Here is a 25,886-nt window from a genome sequence, read left to right on the forward strand (position 1 = left end):
ATATTGTCGTTTTAATATTCTTCTGTTCCTTCATCAGTCTCAGGATGAACAAGAGTACGGCTCCTCCCCCATATACGGTAAGTGAGTGCTGCAGTGTAAAGTATTGTGGGAAGAAACAAGAATGTGAATGGTGAGATGAATCGCTATGATCAAGCTCTCCATTTCTTTCAGAGATTCTTTCCATGGACAATTTCATGTGTTACCCCCCCAACCCCTCATTTTTAGAAGGAGTATCTATAGCGTTCCAGTAAGCGAGCTCCTTGCCGCTCGGTAATGGACTGTTAATGAGATAGGACTCTGCCTGGTGAATTATTTAGCAACGTCCTGTGTGCTCAGCTCCTGGGAGGGGTATGAGTCTGCGGTACGAGCCTCTCGGCGGCATATAGCCATCCTCATAGCTGATTACTGGGTATTCTAGTCCTGCCACGTACCCTACGTGGCTTACTAACTGGTAACACTGCAGCATTGCCACCCCTGTGCTCTCTTTTCTATGGCTTTTATGTAGGTGTCATTGTAGACTCTTGTTCTGGCATTATATTCATGAATAGGAAAGCTCAGCATAAGCAGCGTTACAATTTGTGCCTCCCCCATAGAGGAGGATATAGAGAAAAAGCCAATGACACAATGATATTTTGGAGGAGCGGGAGTGGCTGTCGTATAATTATACACCGCCACCCACCAACTTATTTTACCCCAAGTGGATGCACAACGCAACAAGATATTATGCCGGGGAAAAGACACTAGATGCCACTACACAGCAATTAATCCCACGCTAATTACAGGCAGCCGAAAGCTGAAACGTGATCATTAAAAGTGTGACTGACGAAGCCTAAAAAAAAGCAGCTGCGTCCCCCGATCCGTAATCAACCGTGCGATATATCCCATGATAAGCCTAATAAATATATATAGTCACTCAGATCCATAATCTCTTCTCTGTTGTCCTCCTGCGGTTTCCGTAGAAACACTTGTTGCTGCGGTAACTATGAATGCCTTGATTCCATATTGGTTCACAGCGTAGACCTTGAGTCCCCGCAGCAGTCAACTCCACAATTGGGTCCTTCAGGTGACTAAAAAAAACATCAACCCCCATCCTCCTACTCCTTTCGTCCTTGGCTCGGAGCTGCCAAACAATAGCAGCTTAACAACAAGTGTATCCGCACTTTTATTACAGCTCTGCAAATTGCAGTGCATTATGGGTTAAATTTAAAGTCTTTATATTAAAGGACAACTCCAAGGCATTAGTCTTAATTCAGTCTTAGGTGTAGCTTTTGGGGTTCAGTAAGTCTCTTGTGAACTTAAATGAAGGTGCCCACTCTCCTGGACCACTCCTGCTATGGGCTATGATACTTAGTTTTTAAGGAATACAAACTGATGTAACTCGGAGAACTTAAAGTGTCCACAGAATCCGTAAAACAGAGGATTGAAATAATGGACAAAATATAGTGTAATACTAAAATATATGTGAATGGGTTAACATGGGCCCATGGCAGGACCAAAAAGGGCCAAAGCAGATCATTACCTACTAATGCACCCATTCGGTTAGGTAAATATAGTGTTAGTGCTATAGCACCCCCTTTTCATCTGTACTGGATGAAGTTCACCCCTATTTATTACTATTGATAATAGAGATGCAGGTGAAATAGTTGGGGACTGCTATGGGCACGGTTTACACCCCTAATGTCTTTATATCACATCCCTGGCACAAGAGCAAGTATGATATTTCTGTCACTGTGTAATTTACTCTTGGAGAAACGGTGTGAAGCAAATCAATAAGCAATCATTTCTGCAGCGCGACAAATGCAGCTATTAAACGGTCTCCATAGGTCACACAGATCAGGGTGGGGGTAATGAGAGGCGCAAGCCCCTGCGTTAAATGATTGAGTAAGGTCCCAGTGGATCTGTAATTAATTATACTGAGCAATAAGCCGCTACACAGCCATTAAGGAAAGAAAATATTAGAAGGAGCCGGCACATGGTAAAGCGAAATTAAATGGCTGCTGCGGCAGGGAGGTTTATCGATCCTTGCTGAATTGGATTGTAATTGGAGGGATGACATACGAGACGTCATGCTTAATAACGAGTGCAAACAGTCTTGTACGTTCTTCAGAGGGTCCACAATGTGGACCATCTTCAGCTGCATGCTCAATCTTCACACAATCAGCCCTCTGAAGTGTTATTGGGTCACATAAGGGGTGATAGAACCCTCTCTTGCTGGGTAATTACAGGCGCAGGGAAATCCGAGTTCACGGATCTTGAAATGTCCCTCGGATTATGGTAGACGCAGAGCTGTGGGAATAGGAAGGCTCTGGCATTAATCCTGCATTATTCTATCCGCTGAGAGGGTTCTGTCGTTAGAGCACATCATGAGGCTGGGAACATGTAGAGCACCCCCTACACCTCCTCCTGGAAATCTCTCCTAATCACTGCCCCCATTCTCCTCTCTGTATCCCCAGGGCTCCTTTACAGCTTAATAATGCGACTATTCCCAATGCTCCACAGTGTACAACCTCCTCCATCCATCTCCTTCCCTCTGCACCACCCTCCCGCTCTCCTCTCCAGCGCTGGCTCCCGCTCTCCTCTCCAGCGCTGGCTCCCGCTCTCCTCTCCAGCGCTGGCTCCCGCTCTCCTCTCCAGCGCTGGCTCCCGCTCTCCTCTCCAGCGCTGGCTCCCGCTCTCCTCTCCAGCGCTGGCTCCCGCTCTCCTCTCCAGCGCTGGCTCCCGCTCTCCTCTCCAGCGCTGGCTCCCGCTCTCCTCTCCAGCGCTGGCTCCCGCTCTCCTCTCCAGCGCTGGCTCCCGCTCTCCTCTCCAGCGCTGGCTCCCGCTCTCCTCTCCAGCGCTGGCTCCCGCTCTCCTCTCCAGCGCTGGCTCCCGCTCTCCTCTCCAGCGCTGGCTCCCGCTCTCCTCTCCAGCGCTGGCTCCCGCTCTCCTCTCCAGCGCTGGCTCCCGCTCTCCTCTCCAGCGCTGGCTCCCGCTCTCCTCTCCAGCGCTGGCTCCCGCTCTCCTCTCCAGCGCTGGCTCCCGCTTTCTCTGCTTTATCTCCTTTCTTTCCCATTCTTCTCCTCTCCGCACTTCCTCATCCTTTCACTGTCTTCTGCAAGTTGAATTTCTTTCTTCTGTAACCACTTCTGCATTCAGACTTTTACATATTCCTCAATTTCTATCTCTATTTTAATTTTACGTCCCTTCACCCCAGCATCTCCATTGTTTCCAATCCTTTTTTCCCTTAGGCTCCTTTTTCATCTATGTTTCGTACTCCCATCCTTCATAAATTATTCCCTCCTTCACTCCTTTCTCTCATCCTTCAGCTTTATCTTTTTTCATACTCCACTCTCCTTTCCTTTTTTCTCCCATTGCCTTTCTCACACATTGTGCCTCGCCATTCTCTCTCCTTGCCATCATATTTCTCCTTTCCTCCATCTCCAATTCTACAGCTCCCTCCCTTCTTTCCCTTCATTTATCTGTTTCATCTGCTCTCTCTTCTTTCCTCTCTCCCTTCATCCCTTTCTACTACCTTTCCTTTTTCACTATCATTCGCTCCTATTTCCCTTACTACTTTTCTCTCCTTCTCTCTAGTCTTTCAGCATTCCCCCCTTCTTTCTGTACTCCCTTCCGCTTTCCCCTCTTCCCTCTCTATTTAATTTCTCTAATATTGCCTTTGTTTTTCATCTCTTTTCCTTTCTATATTTTTCTTCCCTTGTCTCCAATCCTCCCTCATTCCCCCTTCCTCTCTTCCTCTCTTGCTCACTTTCTCTCTTCCCTTTGTCTTGCCTAGTCTTATTTTCTTTCATCCACTCTCCCTTTCTTCTCTTTCCTTATAATGTCTCAATATTTCCTCCCTCCCAAATTCGCTCCTCTCTTCCATACTCCCTATCATCACTCCATTTTTCCTTGCTGCCTTTGTGCTTACTTCCTATAATTTCTCCATCTCCTTTCCTTCTTTCTCACCCTTACTCCCCATCGTTTCTTTCCATTTTTCCTCACTTCTTCCCCCTTTTCCTTACTCAATATTATCTCTCCATCTTTTCTCCCTTGTCCCCCCTTTCTCTTGATCATGTTTGTATCTTACCTCCTGTCCTGTTTCCCTTCCTCCATATCATCTCTATCTTTCCTCCCTTTTCCACCTCTCTCTTACTTCACATCATCTCTTTATATTACCTCTCTTCTTTTCCCTTTCCCCTACTCCCTATCATCTCTCCATCTTTCCTCCAATCTTCTCCCTTTCCCTTACTCCCTATGATCTCATTATCTCTCCTTCCTTCTTCGCCCTTTCCATTACTCCCTATTATCTCTTTATCTTACCTCTCTTCCTCCCTCCTTCCCTTAATCCGTCATTTTGTTTATCTTCTCTCCCTTCTTCCGCCTTTCCCTTACTCCCTATTCTCTCTCCATCTTTTCTCCTTTCTTCCTCCTTTCTCACTCCCTATAATCTCTTTATCTTTCCTCCCTTCTTCCTCTTTTCTTTTACTCCCTATCATCTCTCTTTCCTCCCACTCTTCTCTCACTCAGCTCTCCAATTTTCCTCCTTCATTTTTCTCTCCCTTACTTTCTATCGTCTCTCCATCTTTTTTCCCTCCCTTCTTTTCTCTCCCTTTCTCCTTATACTCTCCTCTTCCTCCCCTCCCATTTCCCTCTCTCCCTTACTCCTTATACTCTCCTTTTTCCTCCCTTCCTATTTCCCTCTCCCACTTATTCCTTATCATCTTCCCCCCTTCATTTCTCTCTCCCTTACTCCTAATCTTTCCTCCCTTCTCCGCTCTTCCTTGCTCCTTATCATCTTTCCTCCCTTCCTATTTCCCTCTCTTCCTTATGCCTTATCTTTCCTCCTCCCATTCATCTCTCTCCATACTCCCTACCATCTCTCCATGTTTCCTCCTACACTTCTTTTCTTTCCTTTACTCCTTAAACTCTTCATCTGTCTTCCCTTTCAATCTCCCTCTCTCCCTTACTCCTTATTATCTTTCCTCCCTCCCTTTACCCTCTATCATCTCTCCATTTTTCCTCCCTCCCTTCTCTCTATAATCTCTCCATTTTTCCTCCCTCCCTTCTCTCTATCATCTCTCCATTTTTCCTCCCTCCCTTCTCTCTATCATCTCTCCATTTTTCCTCCCTCCCTTCTCTCTATCATCTCTCCATTTTTCCTCCCTCCCTTCTCTCTATCATCTCTCCATTTTTCCTCCCTCCCTTCTCTCTATCATCTCTCCATTTTTCCTCCCTCCCTTCTCTCTATCATCTCTCCATTTTTCCTCCCTCCCTTCTCTCTATCATCTCTCCATTTTTCCTCCCTCCCTTCTTTTCTCTCCCTTACGCCCTATACTGTTCATGTTTGCTCCCATCCTATTTCCCTCTCTCTCTTATTCCTCATCATCTTTCTGACCTTCCTATTTCCCGCTTGTCCTTACTCCTCATCTTTCCTCCTTCCCTTCATCTCTGTCTCCTTATGCCCTATCATCTCCATACCTTTCCTCCGTCCCTTCATTTTCTCTCCCTTACTGCCTATCGTCTCTCCATCTTTCCTCCCTCCCTTCTTTTCTTCACCTTACTTCTTATACTCTTCATCCTTCCTCCCTCCCGATTTCTCCCTTATTCCTTATCATATTTCCTCTCTCCCTTCATCCTTCTATCATCTCTCCTATTTCCCTCTCTCCTCTATCTTTTCTCCTTCCCCTTATCTCTCTCTTCCTTACTTCAGATCATCTCTCTATTTTTCCTTCATTCCTTCTTCTCTCTCCCTTACTCCCTATATACTCTTTATCTTTCCACCCTTCCTATTTCCCTCTTTCCCTTACTCTTTCTCATCTTCCCTCCTTCCTTTCAAATATGTCTACCTTACTCTCTATGATCTATCCATCTTTCCTCCCTCCGTTCTCTCTATCATATCTCCATCTTTCTTCCTTCCCTTCATCTCTATTTCCCTTACTCTCTATCATCTCTCCATCTTTCCTCCCTCTCTTCTTTTCTCTCCTTTAATTCCTATACTCTTCCTCTTTCCTCCCTTTTCATCTCTCTCTTCCTTACTCCTTATCATCGTCCCTCCTTCCCTTCATCTCTCTCTCCTTTACTCCTTATCATCGTCCCTCCTTCCCTTCATCTCTCTCCCTTACTCCTTATCGTCCCTCCTTCCCTTCATCTCTCTCCCTTACTCCTTATCCTCGTCCCTCCTTCCCTTCATCTCTCTCCCTTACTCCTTATTATCGTCCCTCCTTCCCTTCATCTCTCTCCCTTACTCCTTATCATCGTCCCTTCTTCCCTTCATCTCTCTCCCTTACTCCTTATCATCGTCCCTCCTTCCCTTCATCTCTCTCCCTTACTCCTTATCATCGTCCCTCCTTCCCTTCATCTCTCTCCCTTACTCCTTATCATCGTCCCTCCTTCCCTTCATCTCTCTCTCTTACTCCTTATCATCGTCCCTCCTTCCCTTTATCTCTCTCCCTTACTCCTTATCATCGTCCCTCCTTCCCTTCACTCTCTCTCCCTTACTCCTTATCATCGTCCCTCCATCCCTTCATCTCTCTCCCTTACTCCTTATCATCGTCCCTCCTTCCCTTTATCTCTCTCCCTTACTCCTTATCATCGTCCCTCCTTCCCTTCACTCTCTCTCCCTTACTCCTTATCATCGTCCCTTCTTCCCTTCATCTCTCTCCCTTACTCCTTATCATCGTCCCTCCTTCCCTTCATCTCTCTCCCTTACTCCTTATCATCGTCCCTCCTTCCCTTCATCTCTCTCCCTTACTCCTTATCATCGTCCCTCCTTCCCTTAATCTCTCTTCCTTACTCCTTATCCTCGTCCCTCCTTCCCTTCATCTCTCTCCCTTACTCCTTATCATCGTCCCTTCTTCCCTTCATCTCTCTCCCTTACTCCTTATCATCGTCCCTCCTTCCCTTCATCTCTCTCTCTTACTCCTTATCATCGTCCCTCCTTCCCTTTATCTCTCTCCCTTACTCCTTATCATCGTCCCTCCTTCCCTTCACTCTCTCTCCCTTACTCCTTATCATCGTCCCTCCATCCCTTCATCTCTCTCCCTTACTCCTTATCATCGTCCCTCCTTCCCTTCATCTCTCTTCCTTACTCCTTATCCTCGTCCCTCCTTCCCTTCATCTCTCTCCCTTACTCCTTACCATCGTCCCTCCTTCCCTTCATCTCTTTCTCCCTTTCTCCTTATCATCGTCCCTCCTTCCCTTCATCTCTCTCCCTTACTCCTTACCATCGTCCCTCCTTCCCTTCATCTCTCTCTCCCTTACTCCTTATCATCGTCCCTCCTTCTTTTCATCTCTCTCTTCCTTACTCCTTATCATCGTCCCTCCTTCCCTTCATCTCTATCTTCCTTACTACTTTATCGTCGTCCCTCCTTCCCTTCATCTCTCTCTCTCCCTTACTCCTTATCCTCGTCCCTCCTTCCCTTCATCTCTCTCCCTTACTCCTTACCATCGTCCCTCCTTCCCTTCATCTCTCTCTCCCTTACTCCTTATCATCGTCCCTCCTTCTTTTCATCTCTCTCTTCCTTACTCCTTATCATCGTCCCTCCTTCCCTTCATCTCTATCTTCCTTACTACTTTATCGTCGTCCCTCCTTCCCTTCATCTCTCTCTCTCCCTTACTCCTTATCCTCGTCCCTCCTTCCCTTCATCTCTCTCCCTTACTCCTTACCATCGTCCCTCCTTCCCTTCATCTCTCTCTCCCTTACTCCTTATCATCGTCCCTCCTTCTTTTCATCTCTCTCTTCCTTACTCCTTATCATCGTCCCTCCTTCCCTTCATCTCTCTCTCCCTTACTCCTTATCATCGTCCCTCCTTCCCTTCATCTCTCTCCCTTACTCCTTATCATCGTCCCTCCTTCCCTTCATCTATCTCCCTTACTCTTTATCCTCGTTCCTCCTTCCCTTCATCTCTCTCTCCCTTACTCCTTATCATCGTCCCTCCTTCCCTTCATCTCTCTCCCTTACTCCTTATCATCGTCCCTCCTTCCCTTCATCTCTCTCTCCCTTACTCCTTATCATCGTCCCTCCTTCCCTTCATCTCTCTCCCTTACTCCTTATCATCGTCCCTCCTTCCCTTCATCTCTCTCCCTTACTCCTTATCATCGTCCCTCCTTCCCTTCATCTCTCTCTCTCCCTTACTCCTTATCATCGTCCCTCCTTCCCTTCATCTCTCTCTCTCCCTTACTCCTTATCCTCGTCCCTCCTTCCCTTCATCTCTCTCCCTTACTCCTTATCATCGTCCCTCCTTCCCTTCATCTCTCTCTCCCTTACTCCTTATCATCGTCCCTCCTTCCCTTCATCTCTCTCTCTCCCTTACTCCTTATCATCGTCCCTCCTTCCCTTCATCTCTCTCTCCCTTACTCCTTATCATCGTCCCTCCTTCCCTTCATCTATCTCCCTTACTCTTTATCCTCGTTCCTCCTTCCCTTCATCTCTCTCTCCCTTACTCCTTATCATCGTCCCTCCTTCCCTTCATCTCTCTCCCTTACTCCTTATCATCGTCCCTCCTTCCCTTCATCTCTCTCTCCCTTACTCCTTATCATCGTCCCTCCTTCCCTTCATCTCTCTCCCTTACTCCTTATCATCGTCCCTCCTTCCCTTCATCTCTCTCCCTTACTCCTTATCATCGTCCCTCCTTCCCTTCATCTCTCTCTCTCCCTTACTCCTTATCATCGTCCCTCCTTCCCTTCATCTCTCTCTCTCCCTTACTCCTTATCCTCGTCCCTCCTTCCCTTCATCTCTCTCCCTTACTCCTTATCATCGTCCCTCCTTCCCTTCATCTCTCTCTCCCTTACTCCTTATCATCGTCCCTCCTTCCCTTCATCTCTCTCTCTCCCTTACTCCTTATCCTCGTCCCTCCTTCCCTTCATCTCTCTTCCTTACTCCTTATCCTCGTCCCTCCTTCCCTTCATCTCTCTCCCTTACTCCTTATCATCGTCCCTCCTTCCCTTCATCTCTTCCTTACTCCTTATCGTCCCTCCTTCCCTTCATCTCTCTCCCTTACTCCTTATCCTCGTCCCTCCTTCCCTTCATCTCTCTCCCTTACTCCTTATCATCGTCCCTCCTTCCCTTCATCTCTCTCCCTTACTCCTTATCCTCGTCCCTCCTTCCCTTCATCTCTCTCCCTTACTCCTTATCTTCGTCCCTCCTTCCCTTCATCTCTCTCCCTTACTCCTTATCATCGTCCCTCCTTCCCTTCATCTCTCTCCCTTACTCCTTATCCTCGTCCCTCCTTCCCTTCATCTCTCTCCCTTACTCCTTATCCTCGTCCCTCCTTCCCTTCATCTCTCTCTCTCCCTTACTCCTTATCTTCGTCCTTCCTTCCCTTCATCTCTCTCCCTTACTCCTTATCCTCGTCCCTCCTTCCCTTCATCTCTCTCCCTTACTCCTTATCTTCGTCCCTCCTTCCCTTCATCTCTCTCCCTTACTCCTTATCGTCCCTCCTTCCCTTCATCTCTCTCTCTTACTCCTTGTCCTCGTCCCTCCTTCCCTTCATCTCTCTCTCTTACTCCTTGTCCTCGTCCCTCCTTCCCTTCATCTCTCTCCCTTACTCCTTATCCTCGTCCCTCCTTCCCTTCATCTCTCTCTCTTACTCCTTATCCTCGTCCCTCCTTCCCTTCATCTCTCTCTCTTACTCCTTATCCTCGTCCCTCCTTCCCTTCATCTCTCTCTCTTACTCCTTATCCTCGTCCCTCCTTCCCTTCATCTCTCTCCCTTACTCCTTATCCTCGTCCCTCCTTGCCTTCATCTCTCTCTCTTACTCCTTATCCTCGTCCCTCCTTCCCTTCATCTCTCTCCCTTACTCCTTATCCTCGTCCCTCCTTCCCTTCATCTCTCTCCCTTACTCCTTATCCTCGTCCCTCCTTCCCTTCATCTCTCTCCCTTACTCCTTATCCTCGTCCCTCCTTGCCTTCATCTCTCTCTCTTACTCCTTATCCTCGTCCCTCCTTCCCTTCATCTCTCTCTCTTACTCCTTATCCTCGTCCCTCCTTCCCTTCATCTCTCTCCCTTACTCCTTATCATCGTCCCTCCTTCCCTTCATCTCTCTCCCTTACTCCTTATCATCGTCCCTCCTTCCCTTCATCTCTCTCCCTTACTCCTTATCCTCATCCCTTCTTCCCTTCATGTCTCTCCCTTACTCCTTATCCTCATCCCTTCTTCCCTTCATGTCTCTCCCTTACTCCTTATCCTCATCCCTCCTTCCCTTCATCTCTCTCCCTTACTCCTTATCCTCGGCCCTCCTTCCCTTCATCTCTCTCTCCTTTACTCCTTATCCTCGTCCCTCCTTCCCTTCATCTCTCTCCTTACTCTCTATCTTCTCTCCAGCTTTCTCTCTCCTGATGAGATGCATGTAGCAGTGCTGCCCTGTCTGTTTCTGGATCCTGTGTATAGTGGATCTGTCTGGCGCTCAGCACGTGATCAGTGGGAACATCTGATCTGCTAGACATCGCCATTACTCCCCTCACTTCATATGGAGCCGTAAAAGATAATATCTGTTCAATCACCTAAATATGAGCTGCACAATTCAAGACTCCCAAAAATGCACCTGAGACACTCACAAAAGACTCAGCCAAAAGGCTACCAAAATCAGCATGCTCCTATCCTGAAATACTCTGTGCTGCTGGGCTATTTCACTAGGTGACATCCTACTAGACCAGCCACCACTCTTCTGAAACACTCTGTGCTGCTGGTTGTGGGAAATAGAAGAAACCATGCTGGAACTATCTGGGGTACAAAACATTTGGAGAAGGGGATGGGAAGTAACTGGCGTCCAGGATAAATCTCCAGAAAGAGAGCGCTCCTGGGTAATCACAGCCATGGCCCTCGGCGCTGTCCAGAGACGATTCCTAAAAATCCCACAAATGGGTTCTCAAGTTAGGTCTCAGCCAAAACCTAGAAATGAGTGCAGCTGAGGGGTGTCTACAGTGATGCGGGGTCTCTACAGTAATCTGCGCTCTTCCAGATGGAACAATATGGTTTCAGCACAGAAACAACCAGAAGCCATCAGACATGCACTTAGCAAGAGGAAAGTGCCACCTAGTGGCAGGCAGCAGCACTGCAGCGGCCATATGTCCCTGTCCCTTTAAGAGCCCTGACATGTCAGATGTGTGCAGTGGCCATAACACACAATTGCGCATTTCTCGCAGGCGCTGGCTCTCATGTGTGCGGTCTTTCAGCATGGCCGCCTCAACGCCTAGTAGTCAGCAAAAAAAAAGGGCACTTAACATGGTGCGCAATATTAACCCCCTCACTCACTGCAAAAAGCACCATGCTATCAGTTACAATGTGCTGGCAATGCCCTTGTGCTGCCACACAGCTCTGCAACAGTAATCCCTGCCATCAGCTGTGGTATTGCAGTTCTGAAAATACAGACAATGGGGGCCACAGAGGTTGTCACCCCCTCCCCCACACATCACTGATAAATAATGGGGATTCCAATGGTATAGAATCATTGCGACATTGCTTTACACTGCAGGACATCCCCAATTTCTACAAGGCAGGCAGCGAGATTTATCACATTTCAGCTCTTAGGGCCAATTATTAACAGATTGACCCTATGCTTATCCCTAAGAGCAAGATAAATGAAGCAATATGAGTATATGGGGGGGTGGGGGGGTGTTACTAAGAGGATGGTGAGATACGGGCCCCCCTAAAGTATTATAAAACATCTACACTGACACTGCACAAAATGTGCAAAATTATCACAGTACCACATCTGTCCTGTATACTGGGTGTGATCCTCAGTATCTGTATTATTCTGTATATATACACTGCACAGTACCACTTCTCCTGTCCTGTATACTGGGTGTAATCCTCAGTACTTGTATTATTCTGTATATATACACTGCACAGTACCACTTCTCCTGTCCTGTATACTGGGTGTGATCCTCAGTATCTGTATTATTCTGTATATATACACTGCACAGTACCACTTCTCCTGTCCTGTATACTGGGTGTAATCCTCAGTACTTGTATTATTCTGTATACTGTATACTGTATACTGTATACTGTATACTGCACAGTACCACTTCTCCTGTCCTGTATACTGGGTGTGATCCTCAGTATCTGTATTATTCTGTATATATACACTGCACAGTACCACTTCTCCTCTCCTGTATACTGGGTGTAATCCTCAGTATCTGTATTATTCTGTATATATACACTGCACTGTACCACTTCTCCTCTCCTGTATACTGTGTGTAATCCTCAGTATCTGTATTATTCTGTATATATACACTGCACAGTACCACTTCTCCTGTCCTGTATACTGGGTGTGATCCTCAGTATCTGTATTATTCTGTATATATACACTGCACAGTACCACTTCTCCTGTCCTGTATACTGGGTGTAATCCTCAGTACCTGTATTATTCTGTATATATACACTGCACAGTACCACTTCTCCTGTCCTGTATACTGGGTGTAATCCTCAGTACTTGTATTATTCTGTATATATACACTGCACAGTACCACTTCTCCTGTCCTGTATACTGGGTGTGATCCTCAGTATCTGTATTATTCTGTATATATACACTGCACAGTACCACTTCTCCTCTCCTGTATACTGGGTGTAATCCTCAGTATCTGTATTATTCTGTATATATACACTGCACAGTACCACTTCTCCTCTCCTGTATACTGTGTGTAATCCTCGATACCTGTATTCTGTATATATACACTGCATAGTACCACGCCTCCTCTCCTGTATACTGGGTATAATCCTCAGTATCTGTATTATTCTGTGTATATACACTGCCCAGTACCACTTCTCCTATCCTGTATACTGGGTATAATCCTCAGTATCTGTATTATTCTGTATATATACACTGCACAGTACCACTTCTCCTGTCTTGTATACTGGGTGTAATCCTCAGTATCTGTATTATTCTGTATATACACACTGCACAGTACCACTTCTCCTGTCCTGTATACTGGGTGTAATCCTCAGTACCTGTATTATTCTGTATATATACACTGCACAGTATCACTTCTCCTGTCCTGTATACTGGGTGTAATCCTCGGTATCTGTATTATTCTGTATATATACACAGCACAGTACCACTTCTCCTGTCCTGTATACTGGGTGCAATCCTCAGTATCTGTATTATTCTGTATATATACACTGCACAGTACCACTTCTCCTGTCCTGTATACTGGGTGTAATCCTCAGTACCTGTATTATTCTGTATATATTGTGAGGTAGCGCGGTCGGCTGCGCAGCAGAAGACACGGGATCCAGGCATATAGGTTCACAGCACACGGTGTTTAATGTCCAAACAAAAATCCACAGCAATATACATGTCTCTCCAGCAGAGACTCAGGGAGTTGTGATCACTCCCTCACACCCGGCCCACCTGCCCCTCGTTCCTGTTTCCATTTAACCCTTCCTTCAGCCTGTAGGGAAACAGCATTAACCCTAGAGTGGATTTACTTTCTATCATGGAGTGAGCACAACCGGGGCGAGACATACCGGCCGTCATAGATAACCCCGGTCACAGTCTCACAATATACACTGCACAGTACCACTTCTCCTGTCCTGTATACTGGGTGTAATCCTCAGTATCTGTATTATTCTGTATATATACACTGCACAGTACCACTTCTCCTGTCCTGTATACTGGGTGTAATCCTCAGTACTTGTATTATTCTGTATATATACACTGCTCAGTACCACTTCTCCTGTCCTGTATACTGGGTGTAATCCTCAGTGTCTGTATTATTCTGTATATATACACTGCACAGTACCACTTCTCCTCTCCTGTATACTGGGTGTAATCCTCAGTATCTGTATTATTCTGTATATATACACTGCACAGTGCCACTTCTCCTGTCCTGTATACTGGGTGTAATCCTCAGTACCTGTATTATTCTGTATATATACACTGCACAGTGCCACTTCTCCTATCCTGTATACTGGGTGTAATCCTCAGTACCTGTATTATTCTGTATATATACACTGCACAGTACCACGTCTCCTGTCCTGTATACTGGGTGTAATCCTCAGTGTCTGTATTATTCTGTATATATACACTGCACAGTACCACTTCTCCTCTCCTGTATACTGGGTGTAATCCTCAGTATCTGTATTATTCTGTATATATACACTGCACAGTGCCACTTCTCCTGTCCTGTATACTGGGTGTAATCCTCAGTACCTGTATTATTCTGTATATATACACTGCACAGTGCCACTTCTCCTGTCCTGTATACTGGGTGTAATCTTCAGTATCTGTATTATTCTGTATATATACACTGCACACTACCACTTCTCCTGTCCTGTATACTGGGTGTAATCCTCAGTACCTGTATTATTCTGTATATATACACTGCACAGTACCACTTCTCCTGTCCTGTATACTGGGTGTAATCCTCAGTATCTGTATTATTCTGTATATATACACTGCACAGTACCACGTCTCCTGTCCTGTATACTGGGTGTAATCCTCAGTACCTGTATTATTCTGTATATATACACTGCACAGTACCACTTCTCCTGTCCTGTATACTGAGTGTAATCCTCAGTATAGGTATTATTCTGTATATATATATATATACACTGCACAGTACCACTTCTCCTGTCCTGTATACTGGGTGTAATCCTCAGTATCTGTATTATTATGTATATACACTGCACAGTACCACTTCTCCTGTCCTGTATACTGGGTGTAATCCTCGGTATCTGTATTATTCTGTATATACACTGCACAGTACCACTTCTCCTGTCCTGTATACTGGGTGTAATCCTCAGTATCTGTATTATTCTGTATATATACACTGCACAGTACCACTTCTCCTGTCCTGTATACTGGGTGTAATCCTCAGTACCTGTATTATTCTGTATATATACACTGTACAGTACCACTTCTCCTGTCCTGTATACTGGGTGTAATCCTCGGTATCTGTATTATTCTGTATATACACTGCACAGTACCACTTCTCCTGTCCTGTATACTGGGTGTAATCCTCAGTATCTGTATTATTCTGTATATATACACTGCACAGTACCACTTCTCCTGTCCTGTATACTGGGTGTAATCCTCAGTACCTGTATTATTCTGTATATATACACTGTACAGTACCACTTCTCCTGTCCTGTATACTGGGTGTAATCCTCAGTATCTGTATTATTCTGTATATATACACTGCACAGTACCACTCCTCCTGTCCTGTATACTGGGTGTAATCCTCAGTATCTGTATTATTCTGTATATACACACTGCACAGTACCACTTCTCCTGTCCTGTATACTGGGTGTAATCCTCAGTATCTGTATTATTCTGTATATATACACTGCACAGTACCACTTCTCCTGTCCTGTATACTGGGTGTAATCCTCAGTATCTGTATTATTCTGTATATATACACTGTACAGTACCACTCCTCCTGTCCTGTATACTGGGTGTAATCCTCAGTATCTGTATTATTCTGTATATATACACTGCACAGTACCACTTCTCCTGTCCTGTATACTGGGTGTAATCCTCAGTATCTGTATTATTCTGTATATACACACTGCACAGTACCACTTCTCCTGTCCTGTATACTGGGTGTAATCCTCAGTATCTGTATTATTCTGTATATATACACTGCACAGTACCACTTCTCCTGTCCTGTATACTGGGTGTAATCCTCAGTATCTGTATTATTCTGTATATATACACTGCACAGTACCACTTCTCCTGTCCTGTATACTGGGTGTAATCCTCAGTATCTGTATTATTCTGTATATATACACTGTACAGTACCACTCCTCCTGTCCTGTATACTGGGTGTAATCCTCAGTATCTGTATTATTCTGTATATATACACTGCACAGTACCACTTTTCCTGTCCTGTATACTGGGTGTAATCCTCGGTGTCTGTATTATTCTGTATATATACACAGCACAGTACCACTTCTCCTGTCCTGTATACTGGGTGTAATCCTCGGTGTCTGTATTATTCTGTATATATACACTGCACAGTACCACTTCTCCTGTCCTGTATACTGGGTGTAATCCTCAGTACCTGTATTATTCTGTATATATACACTGCACAGTGCCACTTCTCCTGTCCTGTATACTGGGTGTAATCCTCAGTACCTGTATTATTCTGTATATATATACTGCACAGTACCACTTCTCCTGTCCTGTATACTGGGTGTAATCCTCAGTGTCTGTATTATTCTGTATATATACACTGCACAGTACCACTTCTCCTATCCTGTATACTGGGTGTAATCCTCAGTACCTGTATTATTCTGTATATATACACTGCACAGTACCACTTCTCCTGTCCTGTATACTGGGTGTAATCCTCAGTACCTGTATTATTCTGTATATATAAACTGCACAGTACCACTTCTCCTGTCCTGTATACTGGGTGTAATCCTCAGTATCTGTATTATTCTGTATATATACACTGCACAGTACCACGTCTCCTGTCCTGTATACTGGGTGTAATCCTCAGTACCTGTATTATTCTGTATATATACACTGCACAGTACCACTTCTCCTGTCCTGTATACTGGGTGTAATCCTCAGTACCTGTATTATTCTGTATATATAAACTGCACAGTACCACTTCTCCTGTCCTGTATACTGGGTGTAATCCTCAGTATCTGTATTATTCTGTATATATACACTGCACAGTACCACGTCTCCTGTCCTGTATACTGGGTGTAATCCTCAGTACCTGTATTATTCTGTATATATACACTGCACAGTAACACTTCTCCTGTCCTGTATACTGGGTGTAATCCTCAGTACCTGTATTATTCTGTATATATACACTGCACAGTACCACTTCTCCTGTCCTGTATACTGGGTGTAATCCTCAGTATCTGTATTATTCTGTATGTATACACTGCACAGCACCACTTCTCCTGTCCTGTATACTGGGTGTATCCTCAGTACCTGTATTATTCTGTATATATACACTGCACAGTACCACTTCTCCTGTCCTGTATACTGAGTGTAATCCTCAGCATCTGTATTATTCTGTATATATACACTGCAGAGCACCACTTCTCCTGTCCTGTATACTGGGTGTAATCCTCGGTATCTGTATTATTCTGTATATATACACTGCACAGTACCACTTCTCCTGTCCTGTATACTGGGTGTAATCCTCAGTATCTGTATTATTCTGTATATATACACTGCACAGTACCACTTCTCCTGTCCTGTATACTGGGTGTAATCTTCAGTGTCTGTATTATTCTGTATATATACACTGCACAGTACCACTTCTTCTGTCCTGTATACTGGGTGTGATCCTCAGTATCTGTATTATTCTGTATATATACACTGCACAGTACCACTTCTTCTGTCCTGTATACTGGGTGTGATCCTCAGTAGCTGTATTATTCTGTATATATACACTGCACAGTACCACTTCTCCTGTCCTGTATACTGGGTGTAATCCTCAGTATCTGTATTATTCTGTATATATACACTGCACAGTACCACTTTTCCTGTCCTGTATACTGGGTGTAATCCTCAGTACCTGTATTATTCTGTATATATACACTGCACAGTACCACTTTTCTTGCCTGTATACTGGGTGTAATCCTCAGTGTCTGTATTATTCTGTATATATACACTGCACAGTACCACTTCTCCTGTCCTGTATACTGGGTGTAATCCTCAGTATCTGTATTATTCTGTATATATACACTGCACAGTACCACTTCTCCTGTCCTGTATACTGGGTGTAATCCTCAGTATCTGTATTATTCTGTATATATACACTGCACAGTACCACTTCTCCTGTCCTGTATACTGGGTGTAATCCTCAGTATCTGTATTATTCTGTATATATACACTGCACAGTAATACTTCTCCTGTCCTGTATACTGGGTGTAATTCTCAGTATCTGTATTATTCTGTATATATACACTGCACAGTAATACTTCTCCTGTCCTGTATACTGGGTGTAATCCTCAGTATCTGTATTATTCTGCATATATACACTGCACAGTACCACTTCTCCTGTCCTGTATACTGGGTGTAATCCTCAGTGTCTGTATTATTCTGTATATATACACTGCACAGTACCACTTCTCCTGTCCTGTATACTGGGTGTAATCCTCAGTGTCTGTATTATTCTGTATATATACACTGCACAGTACCACGTCTCCTGTCCTGTATACTGGGTGTAATCCTCAGTATCTGTATTATTCTGTATATATATATACACTGCACAGTACCACTTCTCCTGTCCTGTATACTGGGTGTAATCCTCAGTATCTGTATTATTCTGTATATATACACTGCACAGTACCACTTCTTTTGCTCTGTATAGTAGCTGTAAATCTCTTTGTGTTATCTGGGGTGTTACATAGGACTGCAGGTAACATCTGCTATATTATCTGTACTTGGAGATATCACTGTGTTATCTGTGGTGTTACATAGGACTGCAGGTGACATCTGCTATATTATCTGTACTTGGAGATATCACTGTGTTATCTGTGGTGTTACATAGGACTGCAGGTGACATCCACTACATTATCCGTACTCATGCAGTGTATCCCCGGTAGGGACCCGCTGGGCTCTGCTACCTGTATACCCCGCAGTACAGCGTGGCTCTGCTACCTGTATACCCCGCAGTACAGCGTGGCTCTGCTACCCGTATACCCCGCAGTACAGCGTGGCTCTGCTACCCGTATACCCTGCAGTACAGCGTGGCTCTGCTACCTGTATACCCCGCAGTACAGCGTGGCTCTGCTACCCGTATACCCTGCAGTACAGCGTGGCTCTGCTACCCGTATACCCCGCAGTACAGCGTGGCTCTGCTACCTGTATACCCCGCAGTACAGCGTGGCTCTGCTACCCGTATACCCTGCAGTACAGCGTGGCTCTGCTACCCGTATACCCTGCAGTACAGCGTGGCTCTGCTACCCGTATACCCTGCAGTACAGCGTGGCTCTGCTACCTGTATACCCCGCAGTACAGCGTGGCTCTGCTACCTGTATACCCCGCAGTACAGCGTGGCTCTGCTACCTGTATACCCCGCAGTACAGCGTGGCTCTGCTACCCGTATACCCTGCAGCACGGCGTGGCTCTGCTACCTGTATACCCTGCAGCACGGCGTGGCTCTGCTACCTGTATACCCCGCAGTACAGCGTGGCTCTGCTACCTGTGTACCCTGCAGTACAGCGTGGCTCTGCTACCCGTATACCCCGCAGTACAGCGTGGCTCTGCTACCCGTATACCCCGCAGTACAGCGTGGCTCTGCTACCTGTATACCCCGCAGTACAGCGTGGCTCTGCTACCCGTATACCCCGCAGTACAGCGTGGCTCTGCTACCCGTATACCCTGCAGTACAGCGTGGCTCTGCTACCTGTATACCCCGCAGTACAGCGTGGCTCTGCTACCTGTATACCCCGCAGTACAGCGTGGCTCTGCTACCTGTATACCCCGCAGTACAGCGTGGCTCTGCTACCTGTATACCCCGCAGTACAGCGTGGCTCTGCTACCTGTATACCCCGCAGTACAGCGTGGCTCTGCTACCTGTATACCCCGCAGTACAGCGTGGCTCTGCTACCTGTATACCCCGCAGTACAGCGTGGCTCTGCTACCTGTATACCCCGCAGTACAGCGTGGCTCTGCTACCTGTATACCCCGCAGTACAGCGTGGCTCTGCTACCTGTATACCCCGCAGTACAGCGTGGCTCTGCTACCTGTATACCCCGCAGTACAGCGTGGCTCTGCTACCTGTATACCCCGCAGTACAGCGTGGCTCTGCTACCCGTATACCCCGCAGTACAGCGTGGCTCTGCTACCCGTATACCCTGCAGTACAGCGTGGCTCTGCTACCCGTATACCCTGCAGTACAGCGTGGCTCTGCTACCTGTATACCCTGCAGTACAGCGTGGCTCTGCTACCTGTATACCCCGCAGTACAGCGTGGCTCTGCTACCTGTATACCCCGCAGTACAGCGTGGCTCTGCTACCTGTATACCCCGCAGTACAGCGTGGCTCTGCTACCCGTATACCCTGCAGTACAGCGTGGCTCTGCTACCTGTATACCCCGCAGTACAGCGTGGCTCTGCTACCTGTATACCCCGCAGTACAGCGTGGCTCTGCTACCTGTATACCCTGCAGTACAGCGTGGCTCTGCTACCTGTATACCCCGCAGTACAGCGTGGCTCTGCTACCCGTATACCCTGCAGTACAGCATGGCTCTGCTACCTGTATACCCCGCAGTACAGCGTGGCTCTGCTACCTGTATACCCTGCAGTACAGCGTGGCTCTGCTACCTGTATACCCCGCAGTACAGCGTGGCTCTGCTACCTGTATACCCTGCAGTACAGCGTGGCTCTGCTACCTGTATACCCCGCAGTACAGCGTGGCTCTGCTACCTGTATACCCTGCAGTACAGCGTGGCTCTGCTACCTGTATACCCCGCAGTACAGCGTGGCTCTGCCGTCCTTTGCTGCATTGCTCGTTACAATGTACAATGATTGCCGCACCACCCTGGTCACATTATGCACATACAGGACGGCGGTTGCGGTAATTAGCGGTGCGGTCCTGCAGGAGCCCTGCAGCGGTGTTTCAGTTCTAGATATGGGAATATAATGCTGCCATACGAGATAGAAGCACTGTAGATGGTGACTGTGATTTTCGCTCAGACTCTGCCCTCATGTTGCAGGGTGATCAGTATTTCCGTTATTCTTTGCGGTTTATTTCCGAGACGTGCGACGTTTTAGTCACTTCACTAAACTCGTACCGCGCGGTTTCCTCGCCGCCGTGCTCACCGTGCGGTTTCTCGCACTACGACTCCGCTATGTCATCTGTGACCGCACTCCGGGAAAAGTTCTGACCGGTTCCGATGGGGACTGCGGTCATTTAACCCCTGGGAGAGCGCTGCATTGAAATGTGTGCGGAATGTGAATGCGGAGGTCCCGTGTGCGGCACTCACCTCACTCATGGTGCCGCGTCTCTGTGCTGTGCACTCCGCTCGCTCCGTCTCTGGGATACGCTCCGTCTCACGCGTGCACATATATACACTATGTATATAAATATATATATCCCTCTGGTGCCTGCGCTCCGGCAGATGAGTGACAGCTGTTGGCAGCCAATGGGAATCTCCTCAGTCATTTGCTGCATTTCCAAAAAAGGGCGCTGAGTGGCTGCAGCGCGGTGAATGAACGGTGCCCGGCGGAGGCAGCCTTAACCTCCTCATTGCTGGAGAGCGCATCCCCGGGAGCAGTCGCTTCCCTGTGGACAGGGTCAGGGGATAGAGATGCGTCAGACAAGTTGGGGTTAATGCTGTCTGTGGTCTGGCAAGGATGAAGGTGACAGAACCCCAAGAGCTGACAGACGTGGGAAAAACCGGCAGACGGGAAAGAGTTAATGCCTGAGCTCCAGCGATGAGGATGATGAGGAGAGAGCGGATTATAACAGCTGGAGGGGCAGATGCTGGGACTGGCACGCCGCCATCTTCCACCCTCTCCCGGGAAGAGGAGGGGGCTGCCAGGCGGAGGATCTGACACAGATTAAAGGGACGGGCGAGTGGCGGATCGCCTGTCTGTCTCCTGTCAGGTCTCATTGTGCTGATCGCTAAGTGCACGGCGAGGAAAGAGTGTAAGATAAGAGGAACAGTATATTATCCGCACCCCAAAATACTATCACTGCACCTGACATTATCCCCTCACAGTATTATACATCCCCTCACAGTATTATACACCTCCTCACAGTATTATACATCCCCTCACAGTATTATACACCTCCTCACAGTATTATACATCCCCTCACAGTATTATACATCCCCTCACAGTATTATACATCCCCTCACAGTATTATACATCCCCTCACAGTATTATACATCTCCTCACATTATTATACACCTCCTCACAGTATTATACATCCCCTCACAGTATTATACACCTCCTCACAGTATTATACATCCCCTCACAGTATTATACATCCCCTCACAGTATTATACATCCCCTCACAGTATTATACATCCCCTCACATTATTATACACCTCCTCACAGTATTATACATCCCCTCACAGTATTATACACCTCCTCACAGTATTATACATCCCCTCACATTATTATACACCTCCTCACAGTATTATACATCCCCTCACAGTATTATACACCTCCTCACAGTATTATACATCCCCTCACAGTATTATACATCCCCTCACAGTATTATACATCCCCTCACAGTATTATACATCCCCTCACAGTATTATACATCTCCTCACAGTATTATACATCCCCTCACAGTATTATACATCCCCTCACAGTATTATACATCCCCTCACAGTATTATACACCTCCTCACAGTATTATACATCCCCTCACAGTATTATACACCTCCTCACAGTATTATACATCCCCTCACAGTATTATACATCCCCTCACAGTATTATACATCCCCTCACAGTATTATACACCTCCTCACAGTATTATACATCTCCTCACAGTATTATACATCCCCTCACAGTATTATACACCTCCTCACAGTATTATACATCTCCTCATTATTATACATCTCCTCACAGTATTATACATCTCCTCACAGTATTATAAATCTCCTCACAGTATTATACATCCCCTCACAGTATTATACACCTCCTCACAGTATTATACATCTCCTCATTATTATACATCTCCTCACAGTATTATACATCCCCTCACAGTATTATACATCTCCTCATTATTATACACCTCCTCACAGTATTATACATCTCCTCACAGTATTATAAATCTCCTCACAGTATTATACATCCCCTCACAGTATTATACATCCCCTCACAGTATTATACATCCCCTCACAGTATTATACACCTCCTCACAGTATTATACATCTCCTCATTATTATACATCTCCTCACAGTATTATAAATCTCCTCACAGTATTATACATCCCCTCACAGTATTATACATCCCCTCACAGTATTATACACCTCCTCACAGTATTATACATCTCCTCACAGTATTATACATCTCCTCACAGTATTATACATCCCCTCACAGTATTATACATCCCCTCACAGTATTATACATCCCCTCACAGTATTATACATCTCCTCATTATTATACATCTCCTCACAGTATTATAAATCTCCTCACAGTATTATACATCCCCTCACAGTATTATACATCCCCTCACAGTATTATACACCTCCTCACAGTATTATACATCTCCTCATTATTATACATCTCCTCACAGTATTATAAATCTCCTCACAGTATTATACATCCCCTCACAGTATTATACATCCCCTCACAGTATTATACACCTCCTCACAGTATTATACATCTCCTCACAGTATTATACATCCCCTCACAGTATTATACATCCCCTCACAGTATTATACATCCCCTCACAGTATTATACATCTCCTCACAGTATTATACATCCCCTCACAGTATTATACATCCCCTCACAGTATTATACATCCCCTCACAGTATTATACATCTCCTCACAGTATTATACATCCCCTCACAGTATTATACACCTCCTCACAGTATTATACATCTCCTCATTATTATACATCTCCTCACAGTATTATAAATCTCCTCACAGTATTATACATCCCCTCACAGTATTATACACCTCCTCACAGTATTATACATCTCCTCACAGTATTATACACCTCCTCACATTATTATACATCTCCTCACAGTATTATATACCTCCTCACAGTATTATACATCCCCTCACAGTATTATACATCCCCTCACAGTATTATACATCCCCTCACAGTATTATACATCCCCTCACAGTATTATACACCTCCTCACAGTATTATACATCTCCTCACAGTATTATGCACCTCCTCACAGTATTATACATCTCCTCACAGTATTATATACCTCCTCACAGTATTATACACCTCCTCACATTATTATACACCTCCTCACATTATTATACACCTCCTCACATTATTATACATCTCCTCACAGTATTATACATCCCCTCACCGTATTATACACCTCCTCACAGTATTATACATCTCCTCACAGTATTATACACCTCCTCACAGTATTATACATCTCCTCACAGTATTATATACCTCCTCACAGTATTATACACCTCCTCACATTATTATACACCTCCTCACAGTATTATACATCTCCTCACAGTATTATACATCCCCTCACAGTATTATACACCTCCTCACAGTATTATACATCTCCTCACAGTATTATACACCTCCTCACAGTATTATACACCTCCTCACAGTATTATACATCTCCTCACAGTATTATACATCTCCTCACAGTATTATACACCTCCTCACAGTATTATACATCTCCTCACAGTATTATACACCTCCTCACAGTATTATACATCTCCTCACAGTATTATACACCTCCTCACAGTATTATACATCTCCTCACAGTATTATACATCTCCTCCTTATTATACACCTCCTCACATTATTATACATCTCCTCACATTATTATACACCTCCTCACATTATTATACACCTCCTCACATTATTATACACCTCCTCACATTATTATACACCTCCTCACATTATTATACACCTCCTCACATTATTATACACCTCCTCACATTATTATACACCTCCTCACATTATTATACATCTCCTCACATTATTATACATCTCCTCATATTATTATACACCTCCTCACAGTATTATACATCTCCTCACATTATTATACACCTCCTCACAGTATTATACATCTCCTCACAGTATTATACATCTCCTCACATTATTATACACCTCCTCACATTATTATACATCTCCTCACATTATTATACATCTCCTCACATTATTATACATCTCCTCACATTATTATACATCTCCTCACAGTATTATACACCTCCTCACATTATTATACACCTCTTCACATTATTATACATCTCCTCACATTATTATACATCTCCTCACATTATTATACATCTCCTCACATTATTATACATCTCCTCACATTATTATACATCTCCTCACATTATTATACACCTCCTCACATTATTATACACCTCCTCACATTATTATACATCTCCTCACATTATTATACACCTCCTCACATTATTATACATCTCCTCACATTATTATACACCTCCTCACATTATTATACACCTCCTCACATTATTATACATCTCCTCACATTATTATATACCTCCTCACATTATTATACATCTCCTCACATTATTATACACCTCCTCACATTATTATACACCTCCTCACATTATTATACATCTCCTCACATTATTATACATCTCCTCACATTATTATACACCTCCTCACATTATTATACACCTCCTCACATTATTATACACCTCCTCACATTATTATACATCTCCTCACATTATTATACACCTCCTCACATTATTATACACCTCCTCACATTATTATACATCTCCTCACATTATTATACACCTCCTCACATTATTATACACCTCCTCACATTATTATACATCTCCTCACATTATTATACATCTCCTCATATTATTATACACCTCCTCACAGTATTATACATCTCCTCACAGTATTATACATCTCCTCACAGTATTATACATCTCCTCACAGTATTATACATCTCCTCACAGTATTATACACCTCCTCACATTATTATACATCTCCTCACAGTATTATACATCTCCTCACAGTATTATACATCTCCTCGGATTCTATCATTTCACATTTAATAGATAAACAGCATTTTAAGAAAGACAATAAGAAATGATTAGGCCTACTTAAAAGCTACACTATCAATGTCATAAAGTCGTAATGATGACTCAAAGTAATAATAATAGCAATAGCACTTAAATTATACACTTTCAGCTTTAGGGCTCATTCACATGACCGTTCCGTTTTTGCGGTCCACAAAACACGGTCCATTTTTTTCACGGATTCATTTGTGGGGCATCTGTATGACATCCGTTCCGTTCCGTATACGGGCCGTGTGTCATCCGTATGCCTTCCGTTTTTTTTTGC

The 25,886-nt window shown here is 45.0% G+C and overlaps 1 protein-coding gene across 1 annotated transcript in view; it reads right to left on the reverse strand.

Moving 5' to 3' along the window:
• PCP4L1 (Purkinje cell protein 4 like 1) overlaps nucleotides 1–21,034 on the reverse strand; it is a 49,059-nt gene extending 28,025 nt beyond the window's left edge. Inside the window, exon 1 of the mRNA XM_075331163.1 lies at nucleotides 20,877–21,034. Within this exon, the coding sequence (XP_075187278.1) occupies nucleotides 20,877–20,957 (81 nt within the window). The 5' untranslated portion in view covers nucleotides 20,958–21,034. The remainder of the gene's footprint in view (nucleotides 1–20,876) is intronic.
• Between the last annotated feature and the right edge of the window lie 4,852 nt (nucleotides 21,035–25,886).

This window comes from Anomaloglossus baeobatrachus, chromosome 12 (assembly GCF_048569485.1).
Source record: "Anomaloglossus baeobatrachus isolate aAnoBae1 chromosome 12, aAnoBae1.hap1, whole genome shotgun sequence".
NCBI classification, from domain to species: Eukaryota; Metazoa; Chordata; class Amphibia; order Anura; family Aromobatidae; genus Anomaloglossus; species Anomaloglossus baeobatrachus.